General features: G+C 40.6%; 1 protein-coding gene across 1 annotated transcript in view; it reads left to right on the forward strand.

Moving 5' to 3' along the window:
• Positions 1 to 2,312: 2,312 nt before the first annotated feature.
• Positions 2,313 to 17,637, forward strand: part of TRAPPC10 (trafficking protein particle complex subunit 10) — a 37,997-nt gene continuing 22,672 nt past the window's right edge. The window contains exons 1-6 of the mRNA XM_071430243.1: positions 2,313 to 2,588; positions 11,788 to 11,869; positions 12,558 to 12,693; positions 13,726 to 13,922; positions 15,225 to 15,420; positions 16,555 to 16,666. Coding sequence (XP_071286344.1) covers positions 2,510 to 2,588; positions 11,788 to 11,869; positions 12,558 to 12,693; positions 13,726 to 13,922; positions 15,225 to 15,420; positions 16,555 to 16,666 — 802 coding nt within the window. The 5' untranslated portion in view covers positions 2,313 to 2,509. The remainder of the gene's footprint in view (positions 2,589 to 11,787; positions 11,870 to 12,557; positions 12,694 to 13,725; positions 13,923 to 15,224; positions 15,421 to 16,554; positions 16,667 to 17,637) is intronic.

Here is a 17,637-nt window from a genome sequence, read left to right on the forward strand (position 1 = left end):
TGTTTTCCTGAGTCTTCTTGCCTGTATTAATGAGCCTGTCTTGTTTTTTGGGAGGGAGAAGATGCTTTAGGAATAAACCACAAATGGAGATGTATTTGCTTCTCTTGCTATCAAAAACAGCAAGCAAGGCTAGGACAGAGGGGGTTTTTTGTTGGTTTGTTTGTTTTTAATAGAAGCAGCTATACTGCAACATAAAAATCTAGAAAAGAAATTTAATTTTTTATCAAATTCTATAGAGAATAAAATGTTAATCCCAATGAACTATTGGCCTTAGCTCTAATCTCTGAGAATAGGGGATAAATACATTTGACCTGGGCTTACCTGCTTCCCTACCTGTGCTCTTCAGGACCATTTGACAGATGCACAAAATTACTTTGGGCATCTGAGTTACTTAGGAGCTTACTGGGAGGAATTTCTAATTTTTTATAAGTGCATAAAGAGTGTTTTTTTCCTTTTCTGTTTCAGTGAATAATTTTTTCCATACACTTATACTGTAAAACAGTGTTTAAGTGCTGACATTTTTAAAATAAAGTTGTACCATGATATGTCTCGACTCTCGCAGCATTAAAAATTGTTTGTGTCCAGCTGTTCACCTAAACCTGAAAATCAGATTAAAACATTTTATTGTGCTATATAAAATATTCTTAAAGTTTCACTGTGCCAAGGAAACAAGTTACAACCAAGGTGAAAGCAAATTTCTGTGCAAATGTTGGTGAAAATATTCAAATAGGAAAGAACCAATAATCCCCCAGTAAAATGGTAGAGCTAAAACTGGGAGTATTCAGCAGTGTTAAGGGATGAAATATGTTACAAGGATGCTGTAATTTTTTTTGAATCAACATTATAAGTCCAGAAAATAGAGTTAAGGTTTTACTGAAAGAAAATTCTAAACAAATTTACTTCTATAAATATTTGAACACCCAAACCACCTGAGCACAATGTCACTGTGAAATAAAGAATTATTATTAATTCACAGATTACTTATAGTCCTACCTGAGGTAACCTTTGGCTTTACACATGTATGCAGTGTTTTCCATATTTTACCCCTTATAGGCTACTTTCAATATGTTCTTCTAGACCTTACTTTTATTTGAGACAGTACATGCAAACCCTCTAAGTTTAGGATTCTTTATTCTAAAGAAACTGCAGATGACCAAGGTGAACATCAGGTTTATTTAAAAGAAAGGAATAGCATCTCAGTCTAAAGTAAAACAAGGCTCAATTTTATGGCTCTAATACCATTAATTAGACCCAACAGAAGTGTAATGGGGTGTTATTACCTCTAGGCATTTAAAACCCTACATTATAAACCATTAAACTTCAAGGACCATATTCACTTATATATTTGAAGTCAGTGGAAAATATGATCCCTAATGCACTTACTCCCACTGAACTAGCCAGGAACAGCCATGGGAATGACACATCAGGCAGCTGCCCACGAAGTCCACCAGAGCCTCACAGAAGTCCTGTAACGAGTTTAAATAAGATTCATTTTAATAAAGAGCATCTCTTTTATGAGAGCCTGTGGGAGCAGGGCCTGTTTAGTCTAGAGAAGGCTGAGATCTCATCCCTACATATAAATATCTCCCAAGAGGGTGCCAAGAGGATGGTGCCAAACTCCTCAGTGGTGTCCAGCAGCAGGACAAGAAGCAATGGACATAAACTAAAACACGAGAAGTTTCACCCCTACACAAGCAGGAATTTATTTCCATTCAGGCTGGCAGAGCTCTGGAACAGCTGCCCAGGGAGGGTGTGGAGCCTCCCTCTCTGGAGACATTCCAGACCCATCTGGACACGCTCCTGTGTCACCTGCTCTGGGTGACCTTGCCTGGGCAGGAGGATGGAGGGAGCGATCTCCGGAGGTCACTGAGCGATCTGCGGAGGTCACTGAGCGATCTCCAGCGGTCACTCCAACCCCGACCCTTCCGTGACTCCCGCCGGCTGTCACCGCTCAGGGCGGCCCAGGGGCTCTGCCCCTCAGGCGCCTCGGGCCGTCCCTCAGGGGCAGGAGGATGGACTGAGCGATCTCCGGAGGTCACTGAGCGATCTCCAGAGGTCACTCCAACCCCGACCCTTCCGTGACTCCCGCCGGCTGTCACCGCTCAGTGGCTCTGCCCCTCAGGCCGTCCCTCAGGGGCAGCCCCGCCCCGGCTCCCCGCGGCTGCCGGGGGCCGCAGGCCGGGACCCCCCTCCCCGTCCCCGGGCCGCGCTCCCCCTCCATTCCCCGCCGCATTCCCCCTTTTCCGGGTTCCCCGGCGGCGGCGCTCCCCGGAAGCGGTAATGCCTGCCCGGTGATCCAGGAAGCGGATGAGCCTCTCCCGCCCGCCTTCCCCTCCGGAGCGGCGCTGCGGGGACGCGGGGAAGGGGGTGGGGGGAGGCGGGGGGGGGGGAGGCAGCGGCGGCACCACCCCCGCTCCGGCCCGGCCTGTCCGTCCCGTCCCAGCCCCCCGGCGGTGTTTCCATGGCGCCGGGCGGGCGGGGGAGCCGGGGCTGACGACCCCGCCCGCTCATGGACCCCGCCGAGGAGGAGGAGGGCAGGGAGAAGCCCCCCGTGATCTACACCATGGAGAACAAGCCCATCGTGACCTGTGAGTGTCCCCGCCGCCGCTGCTGGTGGGGCTGGGGGTCCGGCCGGTGCCCCCGGCGGGCCCGGGGGGAGGCAGGAGCCGGTGCCTGGTTCTGGGGGGCTCCCGCAGCTCCGGGTGGGGACAGGGCGCCTGCAGAAGGGATCTGATGGCGGGGTTTGCCTCTTCATTGCTTTTCCCCCTTTCTGATGGCAGTGGGCAAACTTGGGGTTGTTTCTGTAGTAAATAACAAGGCGAATGCCGTGCTCAGAGGTGTTTAGGGGAAGAGGGTGAAATGTGAGAATAAATGGTGAACCCCAAACTTCCTGGCAGCGAGCTTTGTGTGGCTTTGCTGGTGCTAAGAGAAGTTGCGAGAGGCATCCTCTGCGGCGATCCCACCGATGCCTGCCCGCTGACATTACACTTTAATCTTAAACTGCTTTGGTTCTATCCCTGAGAGGGCTTAGTTAACCAAACTCCTGCTTCCAGGAATTAGTGAATTAGTTCTTTCAGGTATCAGAGACAGGCTGGTGGTCCTGATGTAAAAACCCCTCCTGCTTTTACAGGCGTAGAGGGGTGCACTCAAAGTTCACTTAAGCAGGTGGGCTAGGCTGGGCCTTGGGAAGCTTTTCTTTAACGGGAGAGGGGTCAAGCACTGGAAGAGGCTCCTTAGAGAGGTGTCTCAGTCTGTCCCAAGTCTGTCTGTGTTGAAGAGATATTTGGACAGTGCCCTTAACATGCTGTGACTTTTGGTCAGCCCTGAAGTGGTCAGGTACTTGGACCACATGATCCTGGCAGGTTCCTTCCAAGTGGAATGGTCTTTTTTATTCTAACTACATCCATAATGTTGTTAATAAAAAGGTAAAGGGAATGAGATCAGCATAGAGAATTCTGCTTTTTCTTTTTTAACAAAAGGTAGCCAGTGGCTGGTCTTAGTCAAAAGTATCTCTACTGATGATGTACAAAATACATATTTGCACTTTTATCACTAGAGCACTGGGAATGCTTTATGTGCCTGTGAAATAGAAACTCGTTTCACAGTTCTGTGTTGTCTTATTATGGAGTAAGCATTTATTGGTGATTAAGGTCTTAGACCTTACTTAGAAAAAGTATCCAACTGTAACCTTGTAGCTGTATAATTGTGGAACTCTGTGTGTATATATTTTGTCCAGACTATTTTATAAATGTGCTTTTTTTTTCTGTCTTAAACTTTTTTCCTTTTTTTGAATGCAGTTCATAAGCTGAAGTGAACAGGATCTGTACTGAATCTTCTCTACTCACCTATTTCAAGAATTTTGAAATCCGTTTCACTTTAGATTTAAAGTCAGAAAAAATGTACATATCAGAAACATCTGGAGGATATAGTTTGCTGGTGTTAATGCTACTGTTCAGGCTGTGGGGACTTGCTTTTTAGATTTTCTGGCTTTATGTGTATTCAGCATGGTAGAGTCTCCATGTGTGGTGCAGGTCAGTCTTCACTGTTCCTGTATGATTTAAATTACATTTTAGTCTGTTGAAGTGCACAAAGTTTTACCTCAGGGTAAAACCTTGGGTTTTTTGTTAGTGGGTGCAGAAAGAACTCTGGTTTCTTTGTACAAGGGAATTTTCAAACTTCCAAACACAAAATTTAACCAGATTTCAATCAAGCCCAGTTGCCTGATATTGAAAACAGTATTAATTTTGTGTGGTGAGTGAGTTTACATTATGGTTGTAAAATGTTTTGCTCTTATCCCCATCCAGTATGGTAGCAGCAGACTTAAAAATGAGACAGGAGGTGAGCATTATGTGTCACTTGTATGCCTCACTCCTGGACTGAGGAAATTATTTCTATTGCCCTGGACAAGCACAACAGGAATATCTTTACTGGTATGGACTGGAGGGGCTTGGTCTGAGACAGCTTTAATTCAGGAGTTAAAGTTAATTCAGCAAAATTGCTCAGAGATTACCTCTCTGGTGAATGTAGTATTGGTGACTTGCTACATTTTAAACCAAAACATTTGATTTCAATGGGGAATGCATTTTACTGTAACTGCTTTAGTTTCTCTTCTTTTCTCTTCAGAGAAGTGGAGTACTTAGAGACTCTAATATTTCAAATAAGTGCATTCACCAATAATGACTTACTTGAAGGGAAGCTCCTCTAAGCATTGTATTGCTAAAGATTTACAGAGAGGTGAGGCTTGGCCTTCCAGGGAACGCGTTTGTTGCAAAACACATTAAAAGCCATGGTGTTAGAAACTGCTCAACAAACACAGTTTATCTTTGTCTGTGGTTCCACTTGCAGGCAGTTGGAGTTGTCTGGGATAAAAACACCCTGTGTGTGTTTTTATTGTGTCCCACCCAGGAGGGGCACGTGGAGGAAAGGCAGGCCTGTGAGGGTATGGCTGGGTTCTGATTATGTGAAGTGAGAGTGAAGGTTAAATGAGGGTGCTTTTCAGACCAGAAGTATTTCCTTTTGCTACAAGATTCAGATTGATCTCTGTCAGGTAAACTTTTGCATCATGAAATAACTCCTGTTAACTCTTAGGGTTTGTTCTTAATAAGAGAGAACTGAAGAGGGGGTTTTGTTCCTGGTGAAACTTCTTTTCAACACTGTGCATACCAGAGTTGTTTTGTAGACAAATATTTTTACCTACTTGAAATAAATTTGACAGTGCTGTGAAAGGAATGCTTCTTTGGTAAGGAGAGTTATGCTGTCAAATCTATGAGTTAATCTCTATTGTAACAGTAGTTATTTGGTGTATTGGCACAACCCTGAATTCAGCACTCTGTGTACAGGCTTTGGCCTATGGGGAGAAATGGCAGGTTCCACGTGTCTTGGATATCTGATGCCAGTTGCAAATGCAGTTTTTGTCAGCAATTCTTTCATGTTAGTGCTGTAATTTGATTATTTTGCCCTCAGAAGCTGTGTGTAAGCGAATTAGCCTTGTTTTTATTGTGTTTGCATCATGGGAAACACCTGTAGTTTTAACAGAGAGTTTTTAGATTAATAGACTATGGTAAGGCATGACAAACTTCTGGAGACCCTTTCTCTAGGCATACAGACAACTGTATTTTCCATGCAGGAAAAGCAGTATATTCACAGAAAGCTGCTGTTCCTTTTTGTGTTTTCCCTTTTCTCAGTATGGCAGCACCCCTGAGTGTTAAATCACTCTTGTCAGGTAGGACTGAGTGCCATGATGACTCAATTCCAAATTAATTTGAGCCATATTTTTTACACTGTCAGTCTTACTAGATTGCAAAGCCACTGGGGAGTTTCTCTGTCCAGCTGTGGTTCTGCTCTCTCTGGCAGGTTACTTTGTAAACTCTCAACTCATTTGTAGCAGTTTATCTGCATTGCTGCCAGACCTGGTAAGCTTGCAAAGTGTTTTGAGTCATCTTACAGCTTTCTCACTGCTGAAGAAGGATTATTTTTAGCTTCATTAATTTTTTTAGGGTTTTTTTGCAGAGGCAAGTTGAGTGTTTGCATCAAACATCTTGAACTTGAGTAGTTTCTGTAAAATGTTGACTTTACAAAATCTCTAAGCCAGTGCAGCTTGCTTTCCTAGGAAACCCAAACAGTGTTGTTTCCTTCTCAGGAATCCTATTTGAAACTTTGAGAAAGTCTGTGGAGCTTCAATATAATCTTGTTGCACATAAATAACAGCCAAAGAACTCATCCTTAGGTGGCTGATTTGCACTTAAATTATTAACTCTGTCCATATGAAGAGGAGGCTGGAGACTAAAGGCAATCCTGCAAAATGAAGTAATTATTAAGCTTTTCAGAGCTTTCCTAAAAAGCTGTTCTCTTGTAGTTATCTTCATGCAGTTGTGGAATATTCCATTATCAGCTCATAGTATCTGTTTATATTGTCTTCTGTCTGTTTATATTGTGTGTTTGCATGTTTGCTCTCACTGTCAATAACCTGTTTTAGCACAATGGACTTTATATATAATCTTTGGAGAGAATGATGTGCATCATTTTTATCTGGTCCATGTTCAGAATTTGCTGTGATACAGCAAGAGAAAAACCATCAGCAAATGCTTTGTAGGCCCAAGAAGAGAAAATGTTTGCAATTATCTACAGCAGGAACAGAAAGATCAATACAAGTAAGGGGTGGGGAGGGAAAGGGAAGAATTTTGCATCTTTTTGTGGTGAAAATAAATACTTGCAGTTAAGAATATTGTTCTGGGACTAGAGGAGCTTGATTCAGAAGTTCTTCTGTTACTAGTAGATAGATGTAATAAAAAATGTGGCAGCAAGAAGCGGGATGTAGCCCAAGTGATCAGAGTGATTTGCTGCTACTGAGACCATTTAACAACTCTATCCTATAAATTCATTTCCCCTGTTCTCAACCAGAACTCCTGCCTGCATTGTAAGTCATCACTTACTTATAATGTATCAGCTGCACACATTGTGTAGCTGATACATTATTCTGTGCCTAAATATTTGATTACATTTGTCTTCAGAAGAAGTGGCATATACTTGTTAGTGTTAACCTGTTTTACAGATTCAGAAGTGCAGAAGTGGAGTTTTGCTAAAAGGATTTTCTTCTAGTGAATCAGCTATGGCTTTTATATAGCAATTTAGCTGTGCTGTGTTTTGGTTTTTTGACCTCTTTTGAATGTGAATTTGAGTTAGGAGAGAGGAGGACCTTTAAAAGATGTCAATATAAAAACCTCACCAAAACTTCAGGTAGATCCACTTCTTACAGGCTAGTGATTTAAGAAAAAAGATTCACAGTAGAACTTTTGACTAGTGGAAAAGTAAGAGGGGTCAGAAAGGTTAGCTGTGAGTGATACTTGGAGATAAAACCCAAACAAAACTACTCCAAAGTGTAGTCTTGGCTCTGCGTTCTTTTAAAGGTATTCAAAGCCTTTTATCTCAGTTGACTGGGCCTGTCATTGGTATCAAAGGAAAATATTTGTCTTCTTTAGTCATCTGACCTCAGGAGTTTTTGTTTCAAACTGCCTGTGTAGTTAGTGGGTTAGGATGATTTCCTCTAGAGGGAAAAAAAAAATCACTGTGGTATATTTAGATACTATAGTGACAAAGCCTCTGAGCATCTAAGAAGTTTGGAAACTGTTAGGAAAAAATACATTATTGAGGATTTTGGTGGTTTTAAGCAGGCACAAACCTAAAAAAATGTCAGTATTTTATGGTTCTTTGGTATTAGACAGCTGCTACAAAGAGTGCATGTCCCCCTTGATTAGGTGGTCATTCTGGTTTTCACTGTTCCTGTACAAATTTAGAGTAGAACAAGTGTCCTAGATAGGAAAGAGGGAAGGGAGGAAGGCTGCACTGATTTGATCTACCAAAATGTCAGGAAGAAAGACAAGGAGGAAAGAATCACAGAATTGTTTGGATTGGAAAAGACTTTAAAGATTGTCCTGTTCCAAACCCCTGCCATGAGCAGGGACACCTTCCACTGTCCCAGGCTGCTCCAAGCCCCATCCAACCTGACCTTGAACACTTCCAGGGATGGGGCAGGACAGCTGCTCTGGGCACCCTGTGCCAGGGCCTGCATACCCTCACATGGCAGAATTTCATCCTGATGTCTAAATCTACCCTCTTTCAGCTTAAAGCCACTGCCCCTTGTTGTGTCACCGCAGGCCCTTGTACAAAGTCCCTCTCCGCCTCTCTTGGAGGCCCTTTAGGCACTGGAAGGGGCTCTAAGGCCTCCTCTCCAGGCTGAACAAGCCCCTCTCTCAGCCTCTCTCCATAGCAGAGGTGTCCCAGCACTCTGGGCATCTTTGTGTCCCTCTTCTGGTCCCACTCCAACTGGTTTGTGTCGCTCTCATGTTGGGGACCCAGGGCTGGAGGCAGCTCTGCAGGTGGGGTCTCACCTGAGCAGGGCAGAGGGGCAGAATCCCCCCCTCCCCTGCTGCCCACGGTGCTTTGGATGCAGCCCAGGACACTTTGGGCTTTCTGGGCTGTCAGTGCACCTGGCCTGGCCATGTTGAGCTCCTCCTGAACCAACATCCCCAATTCCTTCTCCTCAGGGCTGCTCTGGATCCATTCTCCACCCACAGCACGGGAAGTGTTTGGAAAAGTGCCAAAGGCCCTGCCCTTTGAACTTTGTCATGTAGAAAGAAAGGAAACAGGTGCTTTGTTCTTCTCTTTCTCCTGGAGTACTTCTTTTTAACGTGTATCACTTGAACATTACTGCTTTCAATTGTTGTGTGTCACCACTTCACCTGCAGAAGCACCCTGGTGTGGTATCACTGAAAGAGTCTCTGTGTTCTTTCTGTATTTGTGGGGTGTCTGTTGACATCCAGTGGGGAGTAGATTAATTCAGACATATATGGTTTAGAAGCTGAGGTAGGTGTTGCAGGAGGTTATCAGACTCTAATGTTCCTGTCTAGTTATCATCTCTATGGGATATTTGGTCTTATTTGCCTGTAGGTTCTGAAAGATGAAAACCCTTCTCTAGAAGGCTTCTTGATTTTAATTATGATAGGATTCCAGAGTTACTTTTCCTTCCCATATATGCACATCCTTCCTTGTCTCTTTCAGGAGAGATGGGTCTGATAATCATTTACACTCTGGCCCCATTACTGACAGCCATAGAATGGTTTGGCTTGGGTCTTAGTGTTGAGACCAGTCCACTGAAATGAATTTGCTGTGATATGGTCGAGTCATCATCTTTTTTATTTTTTTTTCTTTTTCCAAAACACCTGAAACAAAACAACCTCCTTACCAACTCACAAAAAATGACAAAAAGTTCTACAACAAGGTATTTGAAGCAATTCTCAGACTCTTTGGGGTTTTCTCTAAGTTTGAATTCTAGGGTTACTGGAATTGGGGTTTTGGAATGTTTCATTCTAAATTCATAGAATTCAGTCAGATACAAGCAAAAACTCCTGTAGTGGTATTGTTTGTATTTTCTCCTTTATTTCTTCTTTATTTTCCATCTTATTTTTTTTTTCTTTTCTTAATATTTTGGAAAGTAGATCATAGATAGTGAGGCATTAGGGGCATATATATAGAGAGCAGAGAATGAGACTTCTACCATGCTTGAGGTCTCTTGAGCCATAGGAATCTTGCTCAACACCACTCCAGAAATAGTGATCTTTTGGGACTTTCTGTTCTGGTATTTGTGCAGGTTGTGCTCTTGTCTCCCTCCCTGCAGCCCAGTAGCACCAGTTGACAATTTATGGTGCATCTGACAGCCCTAACAATTCCTTGCTGTACTTACTGGTATCAGTGCTGGTCCTGTGTCAGTGCTGTGCTGGTGTTGCCTGCTGATAACTTCATTTTAGTGTTCTTGGCTTGATCAGCTCAAACATGCTGATTACAGTAGATACAGGGTCCAGTTGAGCAGAACATGAAATGTTGCAGCCCTTTGGGTGTTGGAAATTCGTGGTAGCAGCTTTGGTCTGTGTTCAAAGACAGCCAATGTGTTTCACATTGAAGGTCTGTTCTCACTTTTCTTCTAATCCTAGAGGGCTGTGTTGCCTTGATCATAAAACACATTCTTATGTGTATTTGATATGCCCTCAAAACCAGTGCAGGAGGAAAAGCTGACTGGTTTTAAAATGAATATACCTGTTTTAAGCTGATAATGTGATGTGTCTGTCTGAATAGCAGGGTGCTTACACGTTATCCTTTAGTTCCTCTGTATTCAGTAGCAGTCCTTTTTACTTAAGATGTTGAATTCTAGAATATTTTTGTGGCATACATTGAATTTTTAGCTGCAGTGTAGAAAAATTACTTTGCTATACTCCAGAGATAAAATATGTGGCTTGTTCTTTCCAGCAGATTTGGAGCTCACAGGCTCTCATTTTGATGTGGTCATCGTGCAGCTCCTAAGTCACTGAGCTATGTTTCACTCTCTGTGGGCAGTAATGAGGTGCAAATCAATAGACTGTTCTCAGCTTGGCTCACAGAGGTGTAGCTTGGTATAAAACAGCATTAACACTATCACTAACACTTGTTTCAGTATTCATTCAGGGCATTTGTTTGTGGTCTTAAATAGCATGTGGTATGGTACACTTAATTCAGATGGCAGGAAGGTGAAGGATCCAGCATAAGGTACTTTTCTTGAGAAACAGGGCTAAAGTACTGATTGTTTTTGTTATGTTTTTTAGCTATTTTATGAAATTGCATTGTTGAATAATAGTTAATGTGGTCAGACATCAGAAGAGCTGTTTTTGCTTGTTCTTGCACTTAATCAGCCTCTTAAACTTTAATTTTTAATATACTTTATTGAGTGGTGATAGAATTGTGGTAATCAAAGTACTATATGCGAAAATAATAACATATATGAGAAAACTGGGGAAAGGAGAGAGGACTAGAAAAAGATTTCTAAGATGAATTAAAGAATGCTAAAGGAAGGTAGAGGCAATGCCTGGCTTTGTGCCTGGATGTGAGATTGGGGGTTGGGAGGGAGAAAAAAGGATGTCAGGTACTTCTGCAGTTTCCAGTTCCACAGGAAGGTGAGAGGATCTTCCTGTTCTGGTGTGCAGAAAGATTGTGAAAAGGAAAACCACCAGGAAATAGCAGAATTGTCTATAAGGCTGTTAAAATCTTAATTAATGTCTTGTCCTTATCATATCCTCCCTGAACCTAAGAGAATTTAAGAATTATTGTTGAAAGGTTACTGGTAATACATTTTTTCATGTGGTAAACAGTGCATTTTGTCCTGACTCGTATCTAAGTAGCTCCTGCAGTGGTGTTGTATTTAATGTAGCTGTTTGGGACCTGCACTGTGTTAGCAGACCTCATGTTTCTGCAGAACAGCGTGGTAGTCAGGGAGGTGTTTTGTAGTAACAACAGTCCCAGAAAATGAGGAGAGAGGAATCATATCCAATAAAACACACAACATGTGCTAAACCAAATTTTCTCAGTGTAGGCCCAGCTATACAGAATGGTGGGAACCACTTTCTACCCAGTCTTCTGGTTTGGGGAGTCTAAATTCTGGAATATTTTTAAATATACTTTTTTTTTAAACCAATGACTCCAGCTGTTTTTGGAGTTGCACCAACTTTATGATACTCTCTTAGGTATATGGATTATGTAGCTCTGTGGAAAATCACAATAGTAAGTTTGTAACAGTGTCTGCTGAAAAATGTTGTATTAGTCTTGAGAGTGATTTAAAAAACTCTAGTTCAGTGCTGGACTCCAGTTTCCACATAGCAGATAAGATTAAATGTTCCTAATAACAGCAGACCATTAGTAGAATAGCATATTAATATACATTCTATAATTTTCACATGCTAATATATTAATGCCTTCCATTTTCAGGTGCTGGAGATCAGAATTTATTTACTTCCTTGTATCCTACACTTTCTCAGCAGCTTCCTAGAGAACCCATGGAATGGAGGAGGTAAACTTACATTTTATTCAGTGATTCTGTTTCAGTGTCTGGTTTTGACCTGGGTAAATGTGTATTTGTTGTGTTCTGAGAAGCTCTTACCATAAATTGAGTTGAACAGAGCAACTGACTCAAAGAAATTGGAGAAATTAGATAATCAAAGTGAATGTTGTGCACTTCAAGATGATCTTTTCAACCCTTCAACTTTGTCTAAAGAAAAATGATAGTAATGCTGTGTTTCTCTTCCTGATTTTGTGGTTTGTGGGTTTGTCTTGGTGTGCTTTGATGTACTTGGGCTGCTGTGTTCTGAAAGTGGTATGCTTTCTTCTCAATGAGAATATAGGTAGAACTCACATGGAATTAGATGTATTTCCTCTCAGAAGTACATTTAATATATTTGAATGTTTTCTGATTGGAAAAAAAAAATTGAGGAATTCTGTTATTTGGTATTTTCTCCTTGTCCTAGAGATACAGAAAATCTTTTACTGAAAGAAAGCTGAAGAGCTTCTAGCTTCTGTTCTTCAAAAAGGAGCTTTTATCTCATTTCAAGCAATACCAAATTTTAGTTGACTTTACACCAACTGCAGTGAGTGTAGTTTGTGGGTTTCCAGTGCCAGAGTATTTCAGTTAATTTCTCTGACCCACAACACATGTTCATTTTTCTATTCTGTCCACTAATTTCACTTTTTAAACTCCGTAGGTCTTACGGCCGTGCTCCGAAGATGATTCACCTGGAATCCAACTTTGTTCAGTTTAAAGAGGAGCTACTACCCAAAGAGGGGAATAAAGCCCTTTTGACTTTTCCCTTCCTTCATATTTATTGGACAGAATGTTGTGTAAGTACTCGGAAAAACTCAAATTTAAAAATGAAATTGTTCACATAAGCATGAAAAGCAAATGAAAATAACAGACAGCACAAGCAGAAAGTCAAAACAATTAACTCTGGGTTGCATAAGCATGCATACCTGATATATTGCTGGAAACAAAACTTAGCTTGTGCACTTCTTGCCATAAGCAGTATCTGTTTGTAATGTTACTTGACACTAAGAGGACAGGCATTTGAATAACCTGTTTTCAGTACTTTGTCACAAAACCCCCAGGATCTTACAGTGACACTGCAGTGGCACTGTGCACTTTCTTTGTAACAAAGAATTGTGGCCAGGGTAGTTCAATTATGGTGCACTGAAATAGATACACTTTTTTTCTTTAGTTTCATCTTCTGTGTCTGTCAGGTACTGGTGGATGTCAGCAATTTAACTGGGCAAAATTTGGAATGTCTTAATCCTGTTTATCTCCAGTTCACTGCCTTTTGGTTTGCCTCTGTTGTGAATTAATTATCCACTTGAAGGACGCAGGTGACATCTGATCTGTGACCAGTCAAAAAGAATCCAGAACAGTGTTAAGAATTATCTATATTTATCTCAGTAATACCAACCCAGAAGCAAAATAAGTTTTTAAAAAGGTTGAGATTTGAGCAGTGCAGAAGGTGGAAATATCACACTTCTGTTACTATGTGAGAGTAAAACAGTTCAGCTTTGTAATTTCAAACATGTTTTTATTGTAAAGCTCCAGAAGGTGTAAAGTAAAGAGCTTAAATGATGTTTAAAAATCTTAATTTCAGTCAATTAAAGAATGAGAATGTACCAACTACTATATTTGCTATTAACTGAAATACTGGAAATGAATTAAATTAAAAGACTAGACTTTTACTATGCTTTACCTTATTTAATTTTTTTCAGTAAGTGAACTTACTGTCACTAACTCCATTTGCTATGTCTTTCTGTTTGCTTTCTTTTGGAACAAAACTTGCCTTTTGAAATTGTTCAGAATGTCTGTTTGATTTGATGATTCACCACTTCTTATCCCAGGACACGGAAGTGTACAAAACCACAGTCAAGGATGACATCACCAAGTGGCAGAACGTTCTCAAAGCTCACAGCTCAGTGGACTGGCTGATTGTGGTGGTTGAGAGTGATGCCAAGAAAAAGAACAAAACCAACATCCTTCCCCGAACCTCTATAGTAGATAAAATAAGGAATGACTTCTGCAACAAGCAAAGTGACAGGTGAGCATTCTCGGGCTTGCAAACATTTTCATCTTTTGACCAGTGTGCTGATTCTAAAGCTCCATATGCAAGACATTCCTTACTCATTTAGAGACTTCCCTTGATGCCCAGCATTAACAGTGGTGGCTCTGTAAGATTTGTGCTTTGAGGGAGGCAGGCACAAAGAATAAAGGGAGAAACTTTATTTTCAGCTTTCCTGGGTTTGTGGCAGCTTTGAAATGTGTGTCAAATAGATTTCAAGTATCTCCTCCTGGCTTAGAGAGGTTTAAGGGGAACAGTGTGATGTTAATCAGCTTTTAGACCTTCAGGGTTTTTTGTTTGCTTAGGTGCTTGCAAAAGCTTACCAGAGTTGCAGGTAGTGGGAGTGAGCTGAGTAGGGAATATGAAGCCCATAGGGCTGATTTTTTGCCATTGTACTTTCTGCTGCTCACTTAATCACCTTTCCACTCTGAGATAATTGACATAAGGCCAGTTTCTTCAGATGTTTTTATTCTAAGGAAATACTAATGCGTGTATGAAACTGTTCTTTCTTTCATTAAAGGAAACAAAATAGGATTTTCTTATCAGAAATAGTGCTCTCCTTGGATGAGAGATTTTCCTGCCTTTAGAGATATCATTAGTTTTTTGGATGTTAATAAATTGTGATAGAAAAATTGAGGAAGGAAGATGCTCTGAAAAAGTAGATTTATTTGTAAATTAACAGGATCTGTTTATTTTCTGAGAAAAGCAGAGGAAGTTTTAGCACGTAGGATTGAGACATTTCAAGAATCTATTATGGATGATTATTTCAAGTGAGTTAGGAAAGGCTGACTATATGTGAACTGATAGATCCTGATTTGTATTTTGTAGAATCTTTACCAGGAGTAGCTATATTTGCTGTTCTGCTGATTTGTATTGCTAGGCAGACTTTTCTTTTCTAGGTTAGCTACAGCATTACTTATATTTAAGTAGTTAGAATAATGTATCCCATTATTTGCTTCAAGGAAAAAAAAAAAGCTTTAGAGTGTTCATTCTGGGTAAAACACTTAACTGTTCTCATAAACTATATCACATGACAGAGTTTATTAAAAGCTACCAAGCCCCAACCAAAAAACCAAAAACAAAACCCCAACATAGCTGCCTCCAAACAAACAAACATAACCCTTGTCATGTTTTTTTTTTTTTTTTCCTCTGATTAAGGTGGATGGAAAACTAAATATTGTTCCTTCTGAAATTGTCAGGAATGCACAGTATTCAGCTGGGCATTTATATGTGAATTATGTGTTTTCCTCCTCAAATAGATTTTTATCAATCTCTTTACAGATGTGTGGTACTTTCTGACCCTTTGAAAGACTCTTCCCGTTCTCAGGAATCTTGGAATGCCTTCCTGACCAAACTCAGGACATTGCTTCTCATGTCCTTTACCAAAAACTTAGGCAAGTTTGAAGATGACATGAGAACTCTGAGAGAGAAAAGGACTGAGCCAGGGTGGAGCTTCTGCGAGTATTTCATGGTGCAGGTAAGAGTCTCTTGATATTGAAGAAGAACTCAAGAAGAAAATACTTGAGTCCTAGTTTTAAAAATGGTGCTTTTTTGTTGTGGTTGGATTTCTGGTCCTTTAAATCATCTGATTATTCTTTGAGGGCTGTGGCAGGAATTATGGAGACTGGTTTAAAAGCAGCATTTTTGGATCCTGTTTGCAGCAGGTTTGAGTTACCTTTTAATACAGTAATACAGTTTTCTGCTGTTAAAAAAGCAGAATATCTTCAGGCTTGTCAAAATTTTCTGAACCTCAATTGAAGCAAACAAATTGCATCTAGAAAGTGTTTTAGTAGTTGATCTTGAATTTGAGGTAAAGTGTCCCATTACTGTGCATACACACTCAAACTCACAATTGGTATTTAATGTGAATGCTGCTGTTTACTTTGTTCAGATTGTTATCAGTATTTATGGAGGTGATGTTTAGAAAAGTGTCTATTTTGAAGTAATCCATATAGAGAGTGCCATGCCATGAATTCTATTCTTTATGTAGTTATAAATACAATTTTGTTTTAGCTGGTTTAGAGAAAAGCAAGAACCCCTTGTTTGATAAAATTCAGTATCTTGATTCCTTTGGAATTTTTTGGTCCCTGTACAGTGCTGATCTCAAATCCACTGCATCCTCCTGTCTCCTTTGACTGCATGTGCTATCTTTTGTATAGGATATGTCTTATTTTGAGGCCTTTTCTACTTAGCAGTTTGGCTTTGTGTACAAAAAAACCCTTTTATGATGAACTGCAATTGATGCCTTCATGGTGTAAACTGAGAGGAAATCATCAGTACTATTATAGGAGATGAGTCTTCAGCATTTATTCATTTATTTATTTAAATTCAAACTTTTTATAGATCTATGAGCAATATTTTGTAGTGAATCAGGATCTGGATACTCATCAGAATTTACTGGCAGAGCTGTAGGATTTAATTTTCTTTTGTGGACCTCCCTGTGTTGGGAAGAAATCTGCTCTAATGGCAGGTTTTTCTTATATATGTGAAACAAAAATTAGAAAAAGTAGTTCCTGGAGCTGTGTGGATGGATGAAGACTGAGGACAGGCTGTAAAACCAGACATGAATAATGTCAATAACATGTTCCCTGTATTTCTTGTGTGCCAAAAGGAAGAGCTGGCCTTTGTCTTTGAGATGCTGCAGCAGTTTGAGGATGCCCTGGTGCAGTATGATGAGCTGGATGCCTTGTTCTCTCAGTATGTTGTCAACTTTGGGGCTGGTGGTAAGTGTCTGAAAATGTGAAATAAATGTTGAGTGCATGAATTCCTTCACTGTGCTGAGCAGCCCTGTGCTTTGGGCAGTCCCAGGGAGGCTGCACCAGGCAGTTTGTGCACTTGTTTTATGCTGTGTGCAAACACAAATGTCCATCAGTTGCAATCTTACCAAAATTTTGTTTCTTGTCTTGTGAGGCTTAGAAGCAATTTTTAATGAAAACCTGTGTTTTGCTCTAATGGGATGATTGTTACAACCAGAGGCCTGAACTATGAAATGACACAAGTATTGATCTGGCTGAGATACAGCTGCTGTTTTTACAGCTCACTGCTAGGTTTTTCAGTAAAGAGCTTTCTGGAAAAGTGCATTCAGTGTTGCCTCAAATTACACAAGATGTTTGGTAATCACTGCAGAACTTAATAGAAATAGGTGCTTAATCTGCACTACAGAAGATTTAACTTCATTTTTGAGGAAAAATTACTGTGCAAGAAGTATCAAATAGCTTTAAACTCTTTTAATGACCTAAAGCACATGCTGTTATATAACAGCTTTAATCAGATATGTTTTATGAATCTGGTGAAAATATAGTGCAGGAGTAATTGCAGTGAAATAGATTTATGCTGACTGAACCCAATGCAATACCTAGAAGTGGGGCATATCCGTCCATGATGGCTGAGTGAGAAATACTTAAGCAAATAAAGCTTGTTTGTTTTGAACTTCAGGTAGGCTTAATTGCTAATAAATAAATTAGAAACTGGTTGCCACTGTACTGATAACAAACATACAGTGAAGACAAAATGCCTGTGGGAAATGAATGTGAAATTCAGTTATCTTACCTTGCTGTGGAAGTTCTGGTGGGTTTTTGGTTTGCTTTTTAAAGCTAAGACAATAAGTCATTTATCCATGTGATAAACTTGGGAAGGACTAAGGCAGCTCACAGCCTCTGGAGGGAGGATGAAGGGGCTTTCCTAAAAAGCACTG

The sequence above is a fragment of the Agelaius tricolor genome, unplaced genomic scaffold (assembly GCF_023055355.1).
Source record: "Agelaius tricolor isolate 1412-34295 unplaced genomic scaffold, bAgeTri1.0.p SCAF_7, whole genome shotgun sequence".
In the NCBI taxonomy this organism is placed as follows: domain Eukaryota; kingdom Metazoa; phylum Chordata; class Aves; order Passeriformes; family Icteridae; genus Agelaius; species Agelaius tricolor.